At 38.6% G+C, this 20702-nt stretch overlaps 1 protein-coding gene across 3 annotated transcripts in view; it reads left to right on the forward strand.

Moving 5' to 3' along the window:
- The window catches only part of RFX4 (regulatory factor X4), a 133581-nt gene that overhangs the window by 56116 nt on the left and 56763 nt on the right, over positions 1-20702 (forward strand). For all 3 annotated transcript variants that reach the window (XM_074271484.1, XM_074271485.1, XM_074271486.1), the window contains one exon: positions 12822-12945. In XM_074271484.1, the coding sequence (XP_074127585.1) occupies positions 12822-12945 (124 nt within the window). The remainder of the gene's footprint in view (positions 1-12821; positions 12946-20702) is intronic.

Here is a 20702-nt window from a genome sequence, read left to right on the forward strand (position 1 = left end):
TTTACATGTGTTACAGTATCACCTAGATACAATATATGTGTAAATCCAATTTTCTTGTTGCACGTTAAGTATTAGATTCTGAAGGTGTAAGTAACCTGGGTAGATAGACAGTAGTGCTACCAATTTACGTTCACTTCCCAGTGTTCCTTCTCTGGGTGTAGTTGTTTCTGTCCATCATTGATCAGCTGGAAGTGAGTTGGATCTTCTTTATGTTGAAGATATCCACTTCCATCAGAATACATCTCACCATGAATTTCTTAATAAATACTGATCTGTTTCTGTGGAGGGATTTTCCTCACTAAGAATTCCCTATCTAATCCCTCTCCCTTCACCACCCCCCACATGATATCTGTGTGCCAACTGTTCAGGCCATTCTTTGCTTATGGCTTATTCATTGGTTTTGGGGGGCAGGGTCTGAATCTATAGCTCTCTGGGTTACATAGTGTGTTCTGGAAGGTCATTAATCATTTACCAAGAGTTCCTTGTGAGAGAACTAAAGAAACGCAAAATATAAGACAAGGAATATGACATAATAATGAGAACGCACCTTTCTCTAGCCCTAAGGAGTCTGCAAAGCACTTTGCTCTTGTCCTGGAAGATAATGGAGTATTCATGGGAGAACTGACCCAACATGCTCAGGGATGTCCAGCTACTAAGTATTAGGGCTGAAATTTGAACTCGGATCCCCCTAGTTCCAAGCCTAGTACCTCAAGGGAGGGGTGGCTGAATATTATCAAATACTGTTGTGTGACATGTTTATTTGACTGTCTAGATGATTCCTATGTCTTATTTTCCCTGTTGGAATGGGAGCTCCTTGAGGGCAGAGACTGTTTTGTTTGTATCTTTATATACCCGATACCTGATATACAGTAGGACCTTAAGAAATGTTTGCTGATTGAACGATTGGTCACCTTTTGGAACAATATAGGACAAGTACCACCGACTCCATGTTGGTCCATCCCTTATCTGTCTCTTGGGGTGCCAACTCTGTTTCTTCTGTCTACCTGTCCTTTCTTTTCCCCCCATTTCCATCATTCTTTCCCCAAGACTCCTCCTACTTAAAGAACAAATAATATGTCAGCCAGAAAGCCTGTAATAATTGGATCGTGTGATTTTCCCTGAAGAAAACAGGCAAATAATGTAAAAATGCCTTCTGCCCAATATTTTCCAGCTTCCTCCGGCACAAGGGTTAGTAAATCCCAACACTCTTGGGGACTCTCAGTGCTGCTGGAATCCTACTCACACAATGGCCTCTATTCAAGGAGAAAATTTAGAAATGGAAACGTCAGATCATTCAGGCCTCTTCTGTGCCAGCCCATGAAGGAAGGCCTTCCTCCCCCCGCTCTCGCCATCCCCCGCACACATCTCCTGGCATTTCCGTGTTGTGTTAGATTCATTGTGCCCTGTCAAATCGAAGGCATTTTCCTTTTCAGCTGTTTACAAAGTGTAGGATGGCCTTCTCAAAAAGGAGGGAAGGGAAGATTAAATGGTCTAAATAGCCATACATTGTTCTCTGTTAGAGTTTATTTTTTTTAAATTAATCCTTAGGGTAATTTGTCCGAGTTTTTTAAGTTCCAAAATCAGTAATTCATGAGCCCAATTTAGGTTCCTTTTTGTACTATTGATGGAGCCATAACTAGGCAGGAAGAAAACTCAACTTGGCATCTTTTCTATGAAACACAGATTTTATCAAAAAACAATGTTCCCGCACCCTCTCTACTTAATAAAATCAGCAAGTGTCAATTTATTCCCATTTATAATTCAACACTTTATTCAAAAGTGACAAAATATAACCTTCCAAAGACTCTTGGAACTGAAAGGACCTCATAGAGTAGAAATCCCTTCTATTTTTGTTGGGTGATCATTCAACCTTTGCTTAAAGACTTTTAATGATGGAGAACCTTCTAAAACATCCCCTTCCACGTTGCTACATCTCTGTTAGGGAAATTTTTATGTTTAGCCAAAATCTTTCTCTGCCATTTTCACTCTTTTTCTCCTAATTCTGACTTCCAGGACCAAACACAACATGCCTCCTTCCTCTTTCTCATGGCAGCTTTTCATATGTCTAAGTAAAGTTATCGTGTTCTTTCTATGTATACTCTTCTCTAACTTTCCTTCAATTTAGCCTCATTTGGCTGTGGTACCCCACCTTTTTACCAGCGTGGCTGCCCTCCTAAGGACTCCCTCTAGTTTTTCCAGTATCCTTCCTCAAATATGGTGGGACAACTGAAACCAATAGTTCAGATCATGTATAAATAATACATTCGACACATGACATCTTTGTCTTAGCCCAATCGTTGATTAAAAAAAAAAAGTTGAATAAAACAAAACTAGACAGGTTTTGGGGGCACTTCATTGGAGACCTTTCTCCAATTTTTATAGATATGTTATTGATTTCTCTTTGATTTTGGCATTTAACCAGTTAAATAATCTGCTTAATCTTGCTATCATTTTGCACAACCCATAATGTGAAGGTATAAAGCCATGGCGGTCCAAACTTACAGACTTTTGTGTCAGCAGGTGGCCAAACCAATGCCCAGAAATCATTAGTGGTATAAAATAAAAGAACAAGAGAAAATAGAAGAGGAGAATCAGATGATAATAATAAATTAGATAAAAAATAGAAAAAGAAGAGAAGAGGGGAAAAAGAAAAAAGAAAAGAGAGAAAGATGGGAAAGAGGGACAAAACTAGAAAGAAGAGGGACAGAAAGAGGAGAGAAACAAAAAGAATAGTCTATTGGACTACATATATCATATAGTTAGTCAATGAACATGTATTAAGTACCTAGTATGGGCCTGGCTATGTGCTAAGAAATGGGATACAAAGAAAAGCAAAGATAGCCCCTGCCCTCAAGGAACTTAGAATCTACTTTGAAGACAATAAACAAAACTGGGCTCAAGAGCACAGAAGATACCAGGATTGGAAGGGAAAGGCAGGATGGGAAAATACAAGGAGTACAGCTGGATGGGAAAATGAAGAGATGGCACACTCCTCCAGTGGAGATCCTATGAGGAGAGATCTCTGCCCTCCAATCAGAAGGAAAGGGGGACCATAGAGGCAAAAAGCATTGAGGAGGTGAGAGTTCCTGGGCCAAAGTGATCGTGCAGGATGGGAAGATCCCTGGGCATAATGGAGAGGCCCAGAGGATGGCACCAGAACTGTGCCTTGGCTTACCCCCTTTTCTTAGTTCCTGTACTAAAGCATTGCCCACAGCCCAGACCTCATTAACCTTCAGATGCGACAAGTCTAGTGTAGTTCCCATTAACGAAAGGGAAAGGTCAGATCTGCACAAAACGCCAATTAAACTGATGACGGACTGAGTGTTAAGAAGGGAGCATATTAAGCTACTTATTGTTTAAGTCATACTCAAGTCATTAAGGATGATGAAAACAACTGATGTATTCTTCCAAAATTCATCCTGGGGACCACTGACGGATTAATCTTCCTAGAACGCAGTCCTAACCTTGTCATTCCCCTGCCCCCCAAATATCTACCCAAACTAAGGCTTTTGCCTGGCCTTGAAGACTTCTATTATTTGGTCTCAACTATCCTTGCATTTATATTACATTCTACAACCCCTCAGCCATTAGATATACTGGACTACCTTAATATTTCCATTTGAGAGCTCCCATTTTTCTCTTCATTTTTGGAAAGTCCTCTTTGCTTCTCTCCATTCCTCCTGGAAGGATCCCTCAATGCCTTTAAGATCCGGCACTAAAGGCAGCTCCTCTGCAGAGCCTTCTCTAATGTCCGTAGCTGAAAATAATTCCTATTTCCCTTTTTTTTTTCCCTAGCACTCTGTCCTTTTCTGTGACCCTTACTAAGTTCTGAGATTATAACACATAAACACAACTATACTTTGAATTCTTTGAAGGAACTGATCATAGCTTATTTACATTCCCATCTCATTCCAGGGATTAGCACCTTGTTTTTGCAGACAGTAGGTACTTCATATAGGTTTGTGAAATTAGGGAATATTGACTGAATAAATTATGGTTACAAACCAGTGCTCCTCTTGGATTATTCACAGATATAGCACTGAAAGGATACTAGAGCTCTGGGTCCCATTCCTTCATTTTTTTCAGATAAAGGATATTAAGATGATGTGATGGGGGCAGCTAGGTGGTGCAGTGGATAGAGCACCAGCCCTGAATTCAGGAGGACCCGAGTTCAAATCTGGTCTCAGACACTTAACACTTCCTAGCTGTGTGACCCTGGGCAAGTCACTTAACCCCAGCCTCAGGGAAAAAAAAAAAAGATGGTGTGATGAAGGTTCATAGATTGGTATCAAACAAGAATAGAAGCAGTGCCCACTAGCCCGCGTAAAAATGTCCCTTCCAGTTGCATAATGACTTCATTTGAAAATGTAATATTTGTCATGTTTGATTGTATTTTATTTATATTATTAAATATTTCCCAATTTCATTTTATATTAGTTCAGATTTTCCCAATTTCATTTTATATTAGTTCAGATTTTCCCAATTTCATTTTATATTAGTTCAGATTTTCCCAATTTCATTTTATATTAGTTCAGATTTCAGTGTTAATTCATATAATGTCTGTCATAGTTGGCAGGGAACTTTAAAGCATCAAATCCAACCCACTCATCAATCATTGATTATAAATATTTATTAATCAACTATGGTATGCCAGTCACAGAGAGGTTGAATCACTTGCCCTGGATCACACATCTAGTAAGTTTCCAAAGGGAGACTTGATCACCCTTCTTCCTGACTCAAAGTCCAGCCTAATGTCCATTATACCAAATTTTATACCATTTTAATAATTGAGTCAGTATATTATGTATGCATATATATTATACTATATTACATTGCATTATATTATATTACATTTCATTGTATTGTTATAACACATTATATTACACTGTATTATGTTATGGTACATGATATCATATTAAATTACATTGCATTGCATCATGGCTCCCCAGTACTGATATCATTGTAGATTCAGAACATAGACCAACTTGTCTCTTAATCAGTACTTTTGTACTTAATCAGTAGAAATTCTAGGGCCCTCATTGGGATTGTGAACTTCAAATCTACCATACACTGATCCTCATACACTTAGGGGATTCTAAATTCCTAATAACCTACAGAGACAGAGACAGAGAGGGAGGGAAGAAAGGAAGGAAGGAAGGAAGGAAGGAAGGAAGGAAGGAAGGAAGGAAGGAAGGAAGGAAGGAAGGAAGGAAGGAAGGAAGGAAGGAAGGAAGGAAGGAAGGAAGGAAGGAAGGAAGGAAGGAAGGAAGGAAGGAAGGAAGGAAGGAAGGAAGGAAAGGAGAGAGAGAGAGGGAGGGAGGGAGGAGAGAAAGAGAGAGAGAGAAAGAGAGAGAAAGGGAGGAAGGGAGGGAGGAAAGAAGGAAGGAAGGAAGGAAGGAAGGAAGGAAGGAAGGAAAGAAGGAAGGAAGGGAGGGAGGAAGGAAAGAGAGAAAGAGAGAGATTCTCACAGAGATAATAGCTAACATTTCTGAAATACTTAAGATTTGCAGAGTGCTTTATACATATTATTTGGTCAGAAAGCTGATGAGTGATTTGCCATAGGTCTGGCAAAGGGATTTGAACTCAGGATCTTCCTGCTATCTACCATGACATGATTTTGCCTCTTCAATCCAAGTCTCTTGAATCCACTCTGATTTTCTGCACTGAATCCCAGGGCTAATAGCTTATATTCTAAGCTTCCTGTCATACACTCCAAGCCTAAGTTATTCCACAGAGTCAACACTGATATTGGACATCCATAGTACAAGGGAAGATGCATAACAGGTTCTTAATTAGTTCTTGTAGATTAACTGACTGAGGGATAACTGGACACTGTGGGGGTGCCCCTATCTCCAGTACATAATTATCCTATCTTCAGTATCAAATGAGATAGTATTTTTAAGTGTTTAGCTCAGTATCTGGCACATAGTAGATACTTAATAAATGCTTGCTTCTTTTCTTCAGTAGCATCCTCTACACCTGGTAATGTACCAAATAGATTCAGTCACTTCTCCCTTACAGCAAGTGTTCAATTATCTTAGAGAACCAGAAAGCAGAATTAGAAAAAACAGCCCAAAAGAAAGGCTCGTTTTTGGCCCTGGGGAGATGACAAGTTCAAAATTTGGAAACATTTTCTTTAGTGCAGGATCATGATTTTGTGATCATGATAATTTTTTTATTATTATGAAAGACCAAAGCTTCATTGGGATTTTGATTGGTGTGTATTTCAGAAACAATCCTCAGATTATCTAGTCCTTCTTCATTTTACAGAGGAGAAAACTGAGGCTGACAGGGAAGATGATTTCTCCAAAGTCCCACCTATAAAAAGTGGAAAATTCAGAATTTGAACCCATATCTTCTGGCTCCAACTCTGGCACTCTTTTCTCTAAGCCACAGAAGTAGTGGGGGGGAGTACCAGAGCTCAGATTTCAGTTCAGTGTAAAGGGGAAAACAACTTTCTAACAATGAGAGAATCAACTGCCTTGGGAGGTTAATGGGCTCTCCATCAGTTGAAGTGAGTCTGTAAGTGGTAACTCAAGGACCCCTTGTCAGGGATGCTATGGAGGGTACTTTTGCATAGGGCCTTTCTGAAATTCTGTATTCTGGCTTTCACTCTTCTCTAATTATTTATACGTGTGTTCTTGCCTGTCCTGGTCTTCACATTCAATTGTAAGATACTTGAGGGCCAGGACCATGTCTTATATTTCTGTATTCTTTAGCTTACCTTGCATAATCCTGTATTATTTCACTAGAGAGTACAGAAAATACACTTTTCTGCATATAATTGTCTATAACAAAATATTAATTTTGATAATATACACTTTTCCTAGCCATAACCATAAAATTATTAACCACAAAATAATCCATAAAATACAGCAAGCAAAATAAAATTGGTTAACATGCAAAACACTTTTCTTGTTAATAATTTTTTTAGCATTCTGTGATCTTTTGTCAGTGAAAAAAATTTTTTCAGACAATATTCACTTTTCAGATCACACAAAATCTATCATACCATAAATACTATTCAGCAAATAAAATTCTTCAGCTAAAACATTTTTTAACCTTAATCTTACTTTCCTCTGTGTCAAATGGCAGTGTAAGGACATTATTTGCGATGAATGCACTGGGAAGTTCTATACTCTTCAATGATAGGTTGAACAAAACTAGTAAAGCAATTGGTAGGATACCAGTTTCTCCACAAACTTGCCCATATCCTCCTCTCATTTTTCTTCCATTATGTATAATGTCAATATGCATGACTGTCGACATGAAAGCAAAAATAAGCTTACTAATAAAATCCCATGGGTGCTTGAAGTCATAAAAGTTAATGCATGACAAGATGACTGTAACATATATACATATATTGTATTTAACATATACTTTAACATGTTTATCATGTATTGGACTACTTGCCATCTAGGGGAGATGGTGGAGGGAAGGAGGGGAAAAATTAGAACAGAAGTTTTTGCAAGGGTCAATGTTGAAAAACTATCCATGCATATGTTTTTTAAATAAAAAGCTATAATAAAAAATTAAATGCATGAATGTTGAAGATTGTACTCAATGTAGTGAATTCTTTTTTTAAAAAAAATAATAGCTTTTTATTTTTCAAAAGACGTGCAATGCAGATATTTTTTCCAATATTCATTCTTGCAAAACCTTGTGTTCCAAATTTTTCTCTTTTCCTTCCCCTCTCTCCTAAACAGTGAGTGATCCATTATAGGTTAAACATGTGCAATTCTTCAAACCTATTTCTACATTTACCCTGCTATGCAAGAAAAATCAGATCAAAAGGGGAAAAAAAATGAAAGGGGAAAAAAGCAAGCAAAAAAGCAAGCAAACCACCAACAACAAAAGGTGAAAATACTATGTTGTGATTCACATTCAGTTCCCATAGTTCTCTCACTGAATTTGGATGACTCCATCAAAAGTCTATTGGAATTGCCTTGAATCATCTCATCGTTGAAGAGAGCCAAGAAGGCACTGAATTCTTAACTGTGCAGTACTATCCAGCACTAAGGAGATGTATTTGATATAATACTTGCCCTCATAGAAGTTATTTTCTAATTGTAGAGATATGTGAAGAGCTCTGTTAAGATTCAAGGAAATATATTCATTCATTTCTTACCCTAGCACAGAGCCTGGAATATACCAGGTACTTAATAAGTGCTTGTTGGTTGATTGATTGATCTAGCTGAACTGATTCAGCTATCTCCAAAACCAGTTTTTCGGAAATTTTCCATTAGTTTTAGATTTTTCTAAATAGTTATTCAGATTCAGACATATTTTGTGAAATCCTGTTCACTTTTCTTTTGATAAAAATGTCTGACCCAGACAAATCTGTAAAGATATGAAAAAGAGAAATTTTAAAAAACTGGTATAAGATCTCACAGTGTAGCCATTTTTTGGGAGGGAGGTGGTTTCACTGGCATGAGGGAAATTCTGGGGAAAAAGCTCTTTCCAAGTATAGGAATCCTCTCCTTGTCTTAGAATTTTTTTTAAATTTATTTTTTTGGCTGAGGAAATTGGGGTTAATGATTTGCCCAAGGTCACACAGCTAGGAGGAAAATGTTAAGTGTCTGAGACCAGATTTGAACTCAAGTTCTCCCGACTTCAGGGTTGGTGCTACATCCACTGCACCACCTTGCTGCCCCCTTGTCTTAGAATTTTGAAGAGTTGCCTCAAACACTGAAAGGTATGTGACTTGCTCAGGATCACACAGACAGAAATGTGTTAGAAATGAGACTTGAATTCAGGTCTTTGGGGCTTTGAGAACAGTTTTCTATCTATAATACCAGGTTTACTTCATACTACAAGATTATTATTTCTATTTTGCAGATCAGGAAACTGAGGATTTAAGGGCTTAAGTTCCTTGCCCAGAACAAACAGGCAACATATGTCAAAATCAAAACTTCAACTCCAATCTTCTTAACTTTAAGGCTAGGGTTCCATCATATTCTTCCATCCTCTCTTAAGTTTAAAAGAAGCTCATCTTGCAGCCGATCCTTGAAGTAACTAGTGTACATATATCTCTTCTACTGGTGGGGCAGCTAGGTGGTGCAGCCCTGAAGTCAGGAGGACCTGAGTTCAAATCCAAGATGTTGGTTTGAACCAGAATTTGGACCCAGATCTTCTCCCAGAATGAACATTTTCTTGTCATTGTCTTTTTGGTTTGGCTTTGCGATTGCAATTGGAGTAAAGTGACTTGCCCAGGGTCACACAGCTAGGAAATATTAAGCGTCTGAGGCTGGATTTGAACTCAGATCTCCCAGGGCCGGTACTCTATCCACTGCCCATCTAACTGCACCCCCAAATATTTTATCCATACTTAAGTATATTCAAGAAAGCACAGGTTTAAGATAAAAATGGGGAAAACATAGTCTCAATATTGTGACTTTTTATTGCAAATATCGGTACAGAAAACTTGAGGCTGTTATTGTCGGTACCTTCACTGAGGTTTTCAAAATGCATCCTATGGAGAATGGGCTCCGTCAGCCAGCAAACCAGCAGCCTCATTATCTCTCCATAATAGGATGAGGCTAAATTCAAATATGATAAAGTTGTTAAATAGAAGATAAGAAAATGGACCGAGTGGGGGGATTTTTCTTTTTTGATCATTAAGAAGTTGAGGTCCTAATGTGGCTTTGTTCGCTATGTCAGGCTAATGATGCCCTCTGAAAGAGAGTAGAAAAGGGGGAAATTTCGTCAGATATGAAGAGAAATAATTAACAGCTTTTCATTCTGCCAAGGGAACTGACGTCCCAATTAGTGACAAGGGGACACAAGCGGACTCTGGTCTTTGAAAAGAGGTTTTGTTGAAGGTCTATGAATTTGGGGGAAAGATGCGTGATAATATTCCTGTGGAAACTCACAAAAGAGAGATGTTTCCCTTACAAAGCGACTGCATTCATCTGTCCATAGAGCTTATTAAAATGGCCATACACCACCCAAATGACTCCAATGGAAGCCGAGTCTGTCGGAGGGACAAAACACACATAGAAATATACTTATTGGGGAGGAATCGGGCTTTTACAGGTAACTGATTAATTAGCTCGGAGTCTGTAAACCAATTGCCCACATCTGATAACAATGGTTTGCCACTCTTGGCCGGGATATTGAAAATCATTTCATTTAACCTTTCCTTGTGAGTCCTGGTGGCTTATTTCACAACCAGATGTCAGGATCAGGGTCAACAAATAGATGGAGTCATTTCAATTTCTTTGAGAAGGGCTTCACAGAATAATATTTCATGGGATCAGCGGTTTCTTTCTGTGTTTTAAATAGATCACAGGGAGATGTTAGACTTTATTTTTTGCTTCATGTTCTTAACATTAATATAGCACGGTACCTTTGGGACACATGGTATGTGCTTAAACTTTATATAGTAATTGATCTCTTCTTTTCTAGTTTCTAGTTTCTAGTGTTTTTCTCGCTCATCCTGACCTTGGCAGGGAAAATGTTCATGTATTTTACTTGTATTGGAAAAATCTACTTCATTTTCTTTTATCTATTTAGTATCTATGCCTAGATACTAAATATAAGATTGTAAACTTCTTAGGGCCAGGACTATTTCATTTGCACATCCCCAGCAGACAGACCACTTATTCTTTTCTGAGTAACTCATTGAATGGATTGAATTTGAGGGATTCAGCTTTCTCTTCTATAAGTGAGGAAGTTCTAAATGACCTCTGACATCTCTAAAATCTATGTACCCCTTGCTAGGTACTTAACTACTTGTTGAATTGAATTTTAGCTCATTTTTAAGATTAGAGAAACTATATCATGGAAAGAACAGGTTCACAGAGCCTGGCTCCAAAAACCTACTAGTTATATGATTCTGGATAAGTCCTTTTACCTCTCATAGCTTTATTACCTCTTATTGGAAGTAAATATAAAAATAATGGTATTGCATTCTTTGTAGGTTCATTTTGGGGAAAGGGCTTAGTAATCCCCAAAGAGCTATAGTTATAGGATTGTAAACTCCTTGTGAAAATACAAAGACTGTGTTTCTTCCATAGTGCCCAGCACCATGCTTTGACATAGCAGATGCTCAATAAATGTTAGCTAACTTTCACTAGTTATATATATATATATATATATATATATATATATATATATATATATATATATATATATATATACACACATATACATATACGTATATATATGTATATATATATATATGTATTTATATGAATATTTTAAATAATGTATGCATATGGATTTTCTGTCCCAAATACACTGTAGGAAATGATCGGAATGAATAAGTAAAGGAAGGATAAAATCATACTAGTACATCTGATCCCTAAGAAAGTTCAATCCCCAAATTGTAATAATATAATAGACAAGTATAATAGACAGGCGAGCATGAAACCAAGTATTACAGTTGGATTGAAAAGTCAATTGAAATTTAATTCCAATTCAGGCATCAATTAAGTTCCTATCCTGATACCAAGATAAAATTATTAGAATGCTATTGTAAAGGTTCTGCAAGTGCTCGCTCAATCAAATAATCCTCAGTTCATTTTTTAATTCACCAAACATTTATAGACACTTACTATGTCTTGAGTATTGTACTGTGTGCTGAGGATACAAAGACAAGACTCAAATAGTCCTTGCCTCCAAGGAGCTTACACTTTAATCAGATTGTAAATTCATTCATTTATACATTCAATAAGCATCAATTATTTGCCAGGCATTGTTCTAAATACTGAGAATATAAAGACAAAACTAAAACAAGGCAGTTCTTCACCCATTTTATATTCTGTTAAGGAAAATATAAGATGTAAAGAGACAAGCACACACATGTTTGTTTGAGGAAAGGAAGTGAGAACCAACAACCCTGGGGAAGAAAAAGTCTCCTCAAGTGACAAAACACAAGGATTGAGTCTTGAATGAAAATGGAATATTTTGTGAGATGAAGAGGAAATGCATTCTAGGTTAAGTAGGCAGTTTGTGCAAAGAGATGAGGCATGTGTAGCCTGTTAGGTGAAAAGGTTCAGCAAGTAGGCTAGTGTTATCTAGTCTATATCCAACAAGTTTAGAAAGGCAGGCTGGAGCCCGATGGTGCAAAAAGTTTGAGAAGTTGAACTTTTATCTCCTAAGTCACATAAGGTCCTTGAATAATCAAGAGAGGTGGCAGAGTGACTTTGTCAGAATGATACTTTTAAAAAACCTTTACCCAATTGTCCAAAATGAATATTTGAAACATCAGAACCAGCTTTAATTTTACTTCATCTTTACCTCTTTTTTATTTATCCCTTATCATTGCCTCATAATACCTTTCAGATTCCCAGCTCTTCTTTTTCCATTCCTACCATGCTAATGCAGGGGCTCATCATTGCCTGCTAGAGCACAGTAGCTAATTTACTCACCACACCAATGTACACTACATACCTCTTCCAGGGTTATCACACTTTCCCATCTGTTACTACCAGCTCAACAGCCTGCAGGATTCAAGAGGAAAAAGAGTAGGTAGGAAAAGGAGACCTTTGAGATCCCTGTTGTTCATTTCTGTGATATTTCAATGGATTATTTCCCTCCATGCTTCCTTATCCTGTCCAATCCTTGTTTCTTTTTCCATAGATCATTTAGAGCTGGAAGGGATCTTTGAAGAGATCTAGTTTAACCCTCTCACTTTGCCAAGTAGGGAAAATGACCTGCCCAAAGCCACAAAGGTAGCAAGGATCCAAGGTCGAATTTAAACCTAGTTTGCTTGACTTCAGAGCCAGAGCTTCCCTCTGTTTTAGACTGATGGATTGACAATAAATAGTAATCAATCTGTTGATACTTACTGGGCTGATTTGACATTGTCTCTCCAGGTTGGAAGAGAATTATGAGATTGCAGAAGGCGTCTGCATTCCAAGGAGTGCACTCTACATGCATTATTTGGATTTCTGTGAGAAAAATGACACACAACCTGTTAATGCTGCCAGCTTCGGAAAGGTGAGTCCCAAAACCCAACATCTGGGGTGTGTGTGTGTGTGTGTCGTGTGTGTGTGTGTGTGTGTGTGAGTGTGATTTTAAGGTAAGCTCTCACTTTATGGGAAACTAACAGTGGCTATTAAAGGTTGATGTTGGGTCAAATATATATCTGTGGAAATATATATATTTATATACATAAATGTATATGTATTTTACATAGATATTTTATGTATATATATATATATATATATATATATATATATATATATATATATATATATTTAATATATATGAACTGGTTGATTTCATAATTCAGAGTCTTTAGAGATCAGAACCCCAACTTCCCAATGTATCTCATTACTTTGGGAATTGCTTCCTTAACAACACAAATCACCACTTCATACCCTTTCATCCTAAGCAGCTTGCCCAGGAGCATATCCTCCAAAAAATTCACCACCATTGGGGTCTATCCTGTGCCCTGGGTACCTTTCTTGTATTCTTTTAACAGTGCCATCTCCTCCTCATCCCACCCTAAGATTTAGGTGTCAGAACTGATGCTTCTGGGTATATTTATAATACAGTTAGAAGCCTGATTGCTAGCCAGCCAATCCTTTAGATCAATATTAATGTAAGAATTGTCATTTCTGAGAGAGAGAGAGGATGTTATTGAGCATTCCAATAAATAGTATAAAGAAAATTATCAGGATGTTCCTTTAAAGTAGGAATTCTTCACTTTTCATTGTGTCCTAGATCCCTTTGCCAGGAAGCCTATGAATCTCTGCTTTGAATTATGTTTTTAAGTGTATAAAACAGGATATATGGGATTTTCAAAGGAAACCAATTTTATTGCTGTAAAGCTTCATTTGCTAATTGGATGGATGAATATCTCAGTATTTTGACACTTCAGAAATATCTAATTCCTTCCACGTGGGTAGGAATCTATCTAGCAATATAGGTCACTGCCACTCTATGGCTTGGGAGATAATTCTGGTGTGGAAAAATCCAACACCTCAGCCCTTCTAGCAATGGGTCTCTTTGAACTTAGCTAGGCTGGTCCTAGGACACAGGGTCCAGCATTGGGTCCTTACCTGAAGCCCTTCCAGGAAGAAAGCTTTTGGAGTTTAGGATCTTCAACCTAACTTTTGATAATTTAGGGTTCCCAAGAGAACATTGTACATAGTAGCAACAAAATTATATGATGATCAACTGTGATGGATTTGGCTCTTTTCTTTTTTCTCTCTCCTTCTTGTTTATTTATTTATTTTTATTAAAGCTTTTTATTTACAAAACATATGCATGAGTAATTTTTCAACATTGACCCTTGCAAAAACTTTCCCCTCCTTCCCCCCACCCTCTCCCCTAGGTGACAGGTCGTCCAATACATGTTAAATATGTTAAAGTATATGTTAGGGATTGGACTCTTTTCAACAATGAGACGATTCAAGGTAATTTCAATAGACTTGTGATGGAAAGAGCCATCTACATCCAGAGAGAACGATGGAGACTGAATGTGGACCAAAGCAGAGTCGTTTCACTTTTTTTGTTGTTATTTGCTTGGGTTTTTTTTTCCTTATGTTTTTCCCCTTTTGATATGATTTTTCTTTCACAACATGAGGAATATGGAAATATGTTTAGAAGAATTGCCTATGTCTAATCTATATGGGATTACTTGCTTTCTTGGGGAGGAAGGAAGGGAAGGAGAAAAATTTGGAACAAAGGGTTCTGCAAAGGTGAATGTTGAAAACTATCTTTGTATGTATTTGGACGAATAAAATACTATTAAAGTTGAGGAAAAAAATATAATTTAGAGTTTTCCAACCTACTCCATTCATGGTGAGGCACCAGAGAACTTGAGTGGAAAAAATATCTAGATAATTTAATGAAAGTCAGATTTAGCTGGAAAGAGTTGTCTAGTCATTCCAGTCATGTCTGACTTCATGCTGCCATTTAGGGTTTTCTTGGCAAAGATACTGGAAGGGTTTGCCATTTCCTTCTCTACCCTTGTAAATTAGCTCTAGTTAATTGACAGTTCTTAATATTTTCAAATAATTGAAAGAAGTCTCCATTCATTAGTAATTAGAGAGAAAGCTACAAATGACAGGCTCTTCGGATTTTGAGTTGGAAAGGCCTTTAAAAATTATCTAATCCTACTCTGGGAGATGACTGTGAACCACGACATAGAATTCCCAATCTTTCTATTTTTGTCTGCCTGCATTTTTTATTTCCTTCACAGGTTAATGGCACACTATTTTTTTTTCCTGAGGCTGGGGTTAAGTGACTTGCCCAGGGTCACACAGCTAGGAAGTGTTAAATGTCTAATTTCAAATTTGAACTCGGGTCCTCCTGATTTCAAGGCTGATGCTCTATCCACTGCGCCACCTAGCTGCCCTAGCTGGTGCACTATTTCAAAGTCTGATTCTTCTTGTTCAGCAAAGTTTGGACATGTATACATATATTGTATTTAACTTATATTTTAACATATTTAACATATATTGGTCTACCTGCCATCTGGGGGAAAGAGTAGGGGTAAGGAGGGGAAAAGTTGGAACAGAAGGTTTTGCAATTGTCAATGCTGAAAAATTACCCATGCATATGTCTTGTAAATAAAAAGCTATAATAAAAAAAGAAAATTATTTAATCCTACTCATTTATTGTATGGATGAGGAAAAACTGAGGTTCAGTGATCAAAGTCAGAGAGACCAAGAAATGGGGTTGGGATTAAAAGCCAGGTCTCCTACCTTCTCAGAAGTCCGAGTGTTTTCTTCTCATTCTCCAAACATTTTAACCTTGATGCAGATGTGTGGCAAATGTATTGAACACAGAGAGAAAAGGCAGGGGAGACCATTGAGGAGTCTATTGCAGTGGTCTGGACTAGAAGTGGCAGATTTGGGGTCTCTCAGTGTCCCCAAACATTAAAATATAACTGGGAAATATTTAACAAAATAAACAAAATACAAAAAGACATAGATAATGTTAATAGGGAGTTTTCTAAGTTAATTTGCAGCCCACAGGGATCCTCATGGATGGTTTGGTGTCCCTATCTCTATATAAGTTTGACTCCATTGGTGTAGGGTATCTTTGTGGGGGTGGGGAAGGTCCAGATACATGATTTCATGAGTGTTGGGAATTATCCTGATGAGGAAATTCCTCTATACCTATGCAGATAGTATTATTTGGGACCCTGAATGCGTGGGTGAATTAATTAAGGAAAAAGCATGTATTCAGCATTTAATATGTGTCCAGTATTGTGCTAATTATAGGGATAAAAATATAAGCATTCAATCAATCAGCAAACATTTATTAAACACCTACTGTATGCTAGGCAATGTGGTAGTTACCGGTTAAAGAAATAGTCCGACCTTCATGGAGCTGACATTTTCCTCCTCCAAGCATTTAGTAAGTGTTTAATAATTTTTTTTTTCATGGACTAATAGTCTAATGGAGGCATGGTAGCCAAAGAAATATGTTTTTGGTTGAAAAGTGAGAAGAATGAAAGTGGAGATTTGGGGAAGTAGATCGATATGCCCCATCCAGGAACAATGGCAGAAGAGATTTCTGGATAAAATAAAAGATTTGATCCTTGAGGGGTTAAGGACTTATCAGGGACTCAAAATCTGTCAGAGACAAGATTTGAACCCATAGGCTCCCAACTTCAAGGTCAATTCTCCATCCATTATCCCCTTCTTCCTTATTTGCAAAAGTTCATTCAATACTAAACCAGAGCTTAGATGTAGTGTGTTTTTCCCCCAAAATCCCCCAGCTGCCTTCAAGAAATGCAGAGTTCTAGGCAGAAGTTTTGCCAATACTCAAAGATGCCCCGGAAATCCGGATGGCTTTCCAAGAGCAGGAACAGAAGGTGCTGACAGAAAGTTTCCAAACTGAGCTTGTTGAATCAAACTCCCAGCCCATTTGCCTTCTTGGGGGTGTCTCTGTCTATGCAGCTGTCATCTCTTTCAGAGAAAGGGTTTAGTTGTTCTGGGAAATCTTCTGGAATAATGATGGATAGATCCCCTTTGAGCAGACCTCTGGCTTTATGATTCATCTGTGAACTTTTAACTCTGGTGTGCCATTTTTTTCTTAAGTTTTAGAGAAAAAAAATAGACTGGTGGGTTTTTTTAATGGCAGACTTGAGAAGTCATTGATAGGAAGAAATGAGTAGACATGAAACTCTGGCTTTCTGGGACTTTCTGGAGTTCATAACAATTGCTGACATTATTAGAGCACAAAAAAATAGTATATCCACTATGCAACTTCACTATTTCTTTTGAAGGTATCTCCAACCTAGGAGTCAACGTTGAGTTTAAATAATAATTAGCCTTTATACAGTTAATCTTTTATATCTATATAATCTCATTTGATCCTCATAACAATTCTAAATGGTAGGAACTACTATTATCCCCATTTTGTATATGAGGTAAACAGAAATTAAGTGACTTGCCCAGAGTCATATAGCTAACAAATGTTTATGGCTGGATTTTTTTTTTTGGCCGGGGCGAGAAAGGGAGGCAATCAGGAGAAAGTGACTTGCCCAGGATCACACAGTTAGTGTGGCTGAATTTGAACTCAAGTCTCTCTGGATCCAGATCTAACATTGTGTTCTCAGCACCATCTAGCTGCCATTTTCTCCTTATAAAGAACCAGTGTTAGTAAGAATCTGCAGCTGAACTCCGGGCTTGGCTACAGCCATTGCAGGCAACTGCAGAGAAACTGAAACTTAGGACCCAGATTTGGAGTTTGCTAAAAGACATCTTCGTGGCTTACTTTAACTGTTCACAAAGGAGCTTCAGTAACTCAGTGACTATTTATAGGGTCAGGAATATAGGTGCCAGAATTTGCAGTAGAGAATGCTGGGTTTGGGGGCAGCGGTCTGGTTTCGAATCCTGCTCTGTTCCCTGTCATTTATTATTCTCTGGGTCTGTAAGATGATGAGTTGCCTCAGAGGTCTCTTACAGCTCTCAGGGGATGCTGAAAGCTCAAGTCATGGACCACAGAGAAATGTTCTGGTCTCCTGGGTCTGACCAGCTGTCCTTCCTCAGATGCACTTGTTTTGTTTTGTTTTGTATTTACTTAATCACTCTCAACCTCAGTTTCTTTGCCTCTGAAATGGGAATGAACTTAGTGCCTCCATCACAAGGTTATTGTATCAAAGGAAATAATATGAATGCTAGCCACTGTTGCTTTCTTTTATTTTTTTCCTTGTGGCTATTTGCATCTGGCTTGATAGGCAAGAGAGTAGAGAGATCTTACTCTAAACTCCTTACTTTGGCTGGAAAGGTCATTCTAAAGCCCATACTGGGTCTCCAGCAGCGGACTGGTGACATCCAGGGATCCTTGGAAAAGATTCCAGGAAAGATCTGGATTGAGTCCAGAGAAGTTTAATAATTTTCACATAGCCAGCACAGGATTTGAACTCTTATCTTCCCAATCCCAAGTCCATCTAAGAGATGTTTGTATTGGATTCTTGAGGCTAGAGGGAGCCTTTGGCCTTTCTTGAGTTGGCAGGTAAGATCGATGCCTTAGCAATTTGGATTTGCACAGGTAAAAATCTGCAGGTCTTGGGTTTTTTGGGGTTTTTTTTGCATCTTCTGAAATTTCTTTCTTCCTACTTGAAAGAAAAGTGTTTAATTTTTAGATCTTGAAAGGGAATTCATCCTAAAAGACATTTTCCCCCTTCTGAATAAGCAGACAACTCAGATGAATCCTGACACTCTAGTAAAGGGAAGAAAAAACCAATTCTAATAATCTTGCATTTCCAGCTCAAGACTCACTCTTATTTGGGGGACACACCAGAAATTGCATTCATGGCAAATTCAAGTAGAAGCGCTTTGTTATTGAGACGATGCCCGATGAAATTTCTAGAATACACGGAAGAGCTCCTTGGAGAATTGTGGCCATCTCAAAGGAAGGGCAGCATGGCAGCATGGGAGGGGGAGTATACATGGAGAGAGAAGAGACATGGCTTTAAATCCCATTTCTGATATTATGAATGAGAAAAAAACCATGGAAAAATCAGCCATTAAGCACTTACTCTAAGCTAAATGCTGGGATATAAGTATAAAATCAGAGACAAGCCCCCCGAGAGCTTTTAAAGATATGGAGGCAGGGTGGCCAGGGCAGATAGTAAAAGTATTAGGTGATTGTAGCCAGTTTCTTCATTTTTAAATAGGAATAACATCCCTATTTCTTCCTCAAGGTTTGAGGAATCATCTAGTCTAGTTCCTCCATTTTACAAATGGAGAAACTGAGGCCCAGGGAAAGAAGGAGGAATATTCACACAGCTGCTGAGTGGCAGGGTCAGTACAACAAGGCAGCTTCTTTCCTAAAAGATGGTTTTAAGATTGAGACGAGGCTGTCCTCCATATCTAGGGATCCCAGAAGGGCTGCCAAAGGGAAAGGAAAGTTCTGATCATGGCTCCTCCCATCCCTTTGCCTGCCATTTAGCCTCCACTGGATCTCTCCCTAAATTTTTTTTTTTTTTTTTGCAAGTCAATTGGGGATAAATGGCTTGCCCCGTGTCACACAGCTAGTAAGTCTTACGTTTCTGAGACTGAATTTGAACTCAGGTTCTTCTGACTTCAGGACTGGTGCTCCATCTTGTTGTCCCTCCTACTGGATCTCTATTGCCTCCAGGATCAGCTGTAACATTTGTTGAAGCCTTTTATAACCTAGTCTTTTTCCATCACTTGTCTCCTTTCACAATATTGCCCTCCACACTGCCTATCATCCAGCCATTCTTGGCAGCTTGTCTTTTCTCTAATATAATCCTTCTAGCTTCCTTTCTAACTCTGAGGCCCTCCCATTCTGGGAGTTCTCATGCGGTAGGTTTTATTTCCCCAGCCTCTGCTGAGTAAATATTTGTTGGCTTGGTTTGCCGGGAGTCTGTCCCAGTATTCTTAATCCGTCTCAAAGGATCCTGTGAAGAATTCACAAAAAAAGACATTTTGAATAAAGGAATAAAAAAAACCATTTCTCACTGTTTGCTGGGCACTGTGCTAAGGAAGGGTCCCTGCCCTTGAGCAGCTTAGGTTCTTTTAGGGGGAAACAGCATGGATGCAGAGCAGAAAAAACAAACTCTATGCTGTTGCCTCCAGACACCCCCCCCCAGCCCTGGGTGCCTCCAGTGCCTGGACATCCATGGATGGGGGAGATTCTGAAGCATCTGTCCAGGACTTCCACTTTGGGACAGTTCTCCCGTGACTGTTACTAATTCTTTACACAATTTCTACTCTCTGTTCTTGGTTCTGCCCTCGGGGGCCATCCTGGCAAATTCAGTCCCCCTCTTCTACACTGTGTCATTGTCACTCAATCGTGTGCGGCTTTCAATTTCCCCATTTGGCAAATTCACCAGAGTGATTTGCCATTTCCTTCTCAGCTCATTTTGCAGTTGGGGAAACTGAGGCAAACAGGATAAAGTGACTTGACACACTTGTAAGTGTTGCCATTTCCTTCTCCAGCTCATTTTACAGATGGGAAACACGCATCCTCTTCAAAAATTGATGACAGCTCTTGGGTTCTCTGAAGTCTTCAGCTCCAGTACTTTCTGGTCCTGGCCAGTCTCAAGGCCCTTTGCCATTCAAGCTGCCCCCTTCCAGAGGCTGTTGAGTCCTTCTCCAGATGCTCCTGGTGGAGCTTGACCAGGGTAGGCCACAGGGGGACTAGGACTTCCCTTTTCTTGGACATTCTGCCTCTCCTCGCCCTATCATGGAGGCAGCTCTCTTGGCTTCCATGCCCTGCTACGGACTTGCCTTGAATTTGTCGTCCATTCTAGGTGAATGGCT

This window comes from Sminthopsis crassicaudata, chromosome 5 (genome assembly GCF_048593235.1).
Source record: "Sminthopsis crassicaudata isolate SCR6 chromosome 5, ASM4859323v1, whole genome shotgun sequence".
Taxonomy (NCBI): Eukaryota; Metazoa; Chordata; class Mammalia; order Dasyuromorphia; family Dasyuridae; genus Sminthopsis; species Sminthopsis crassicaudata.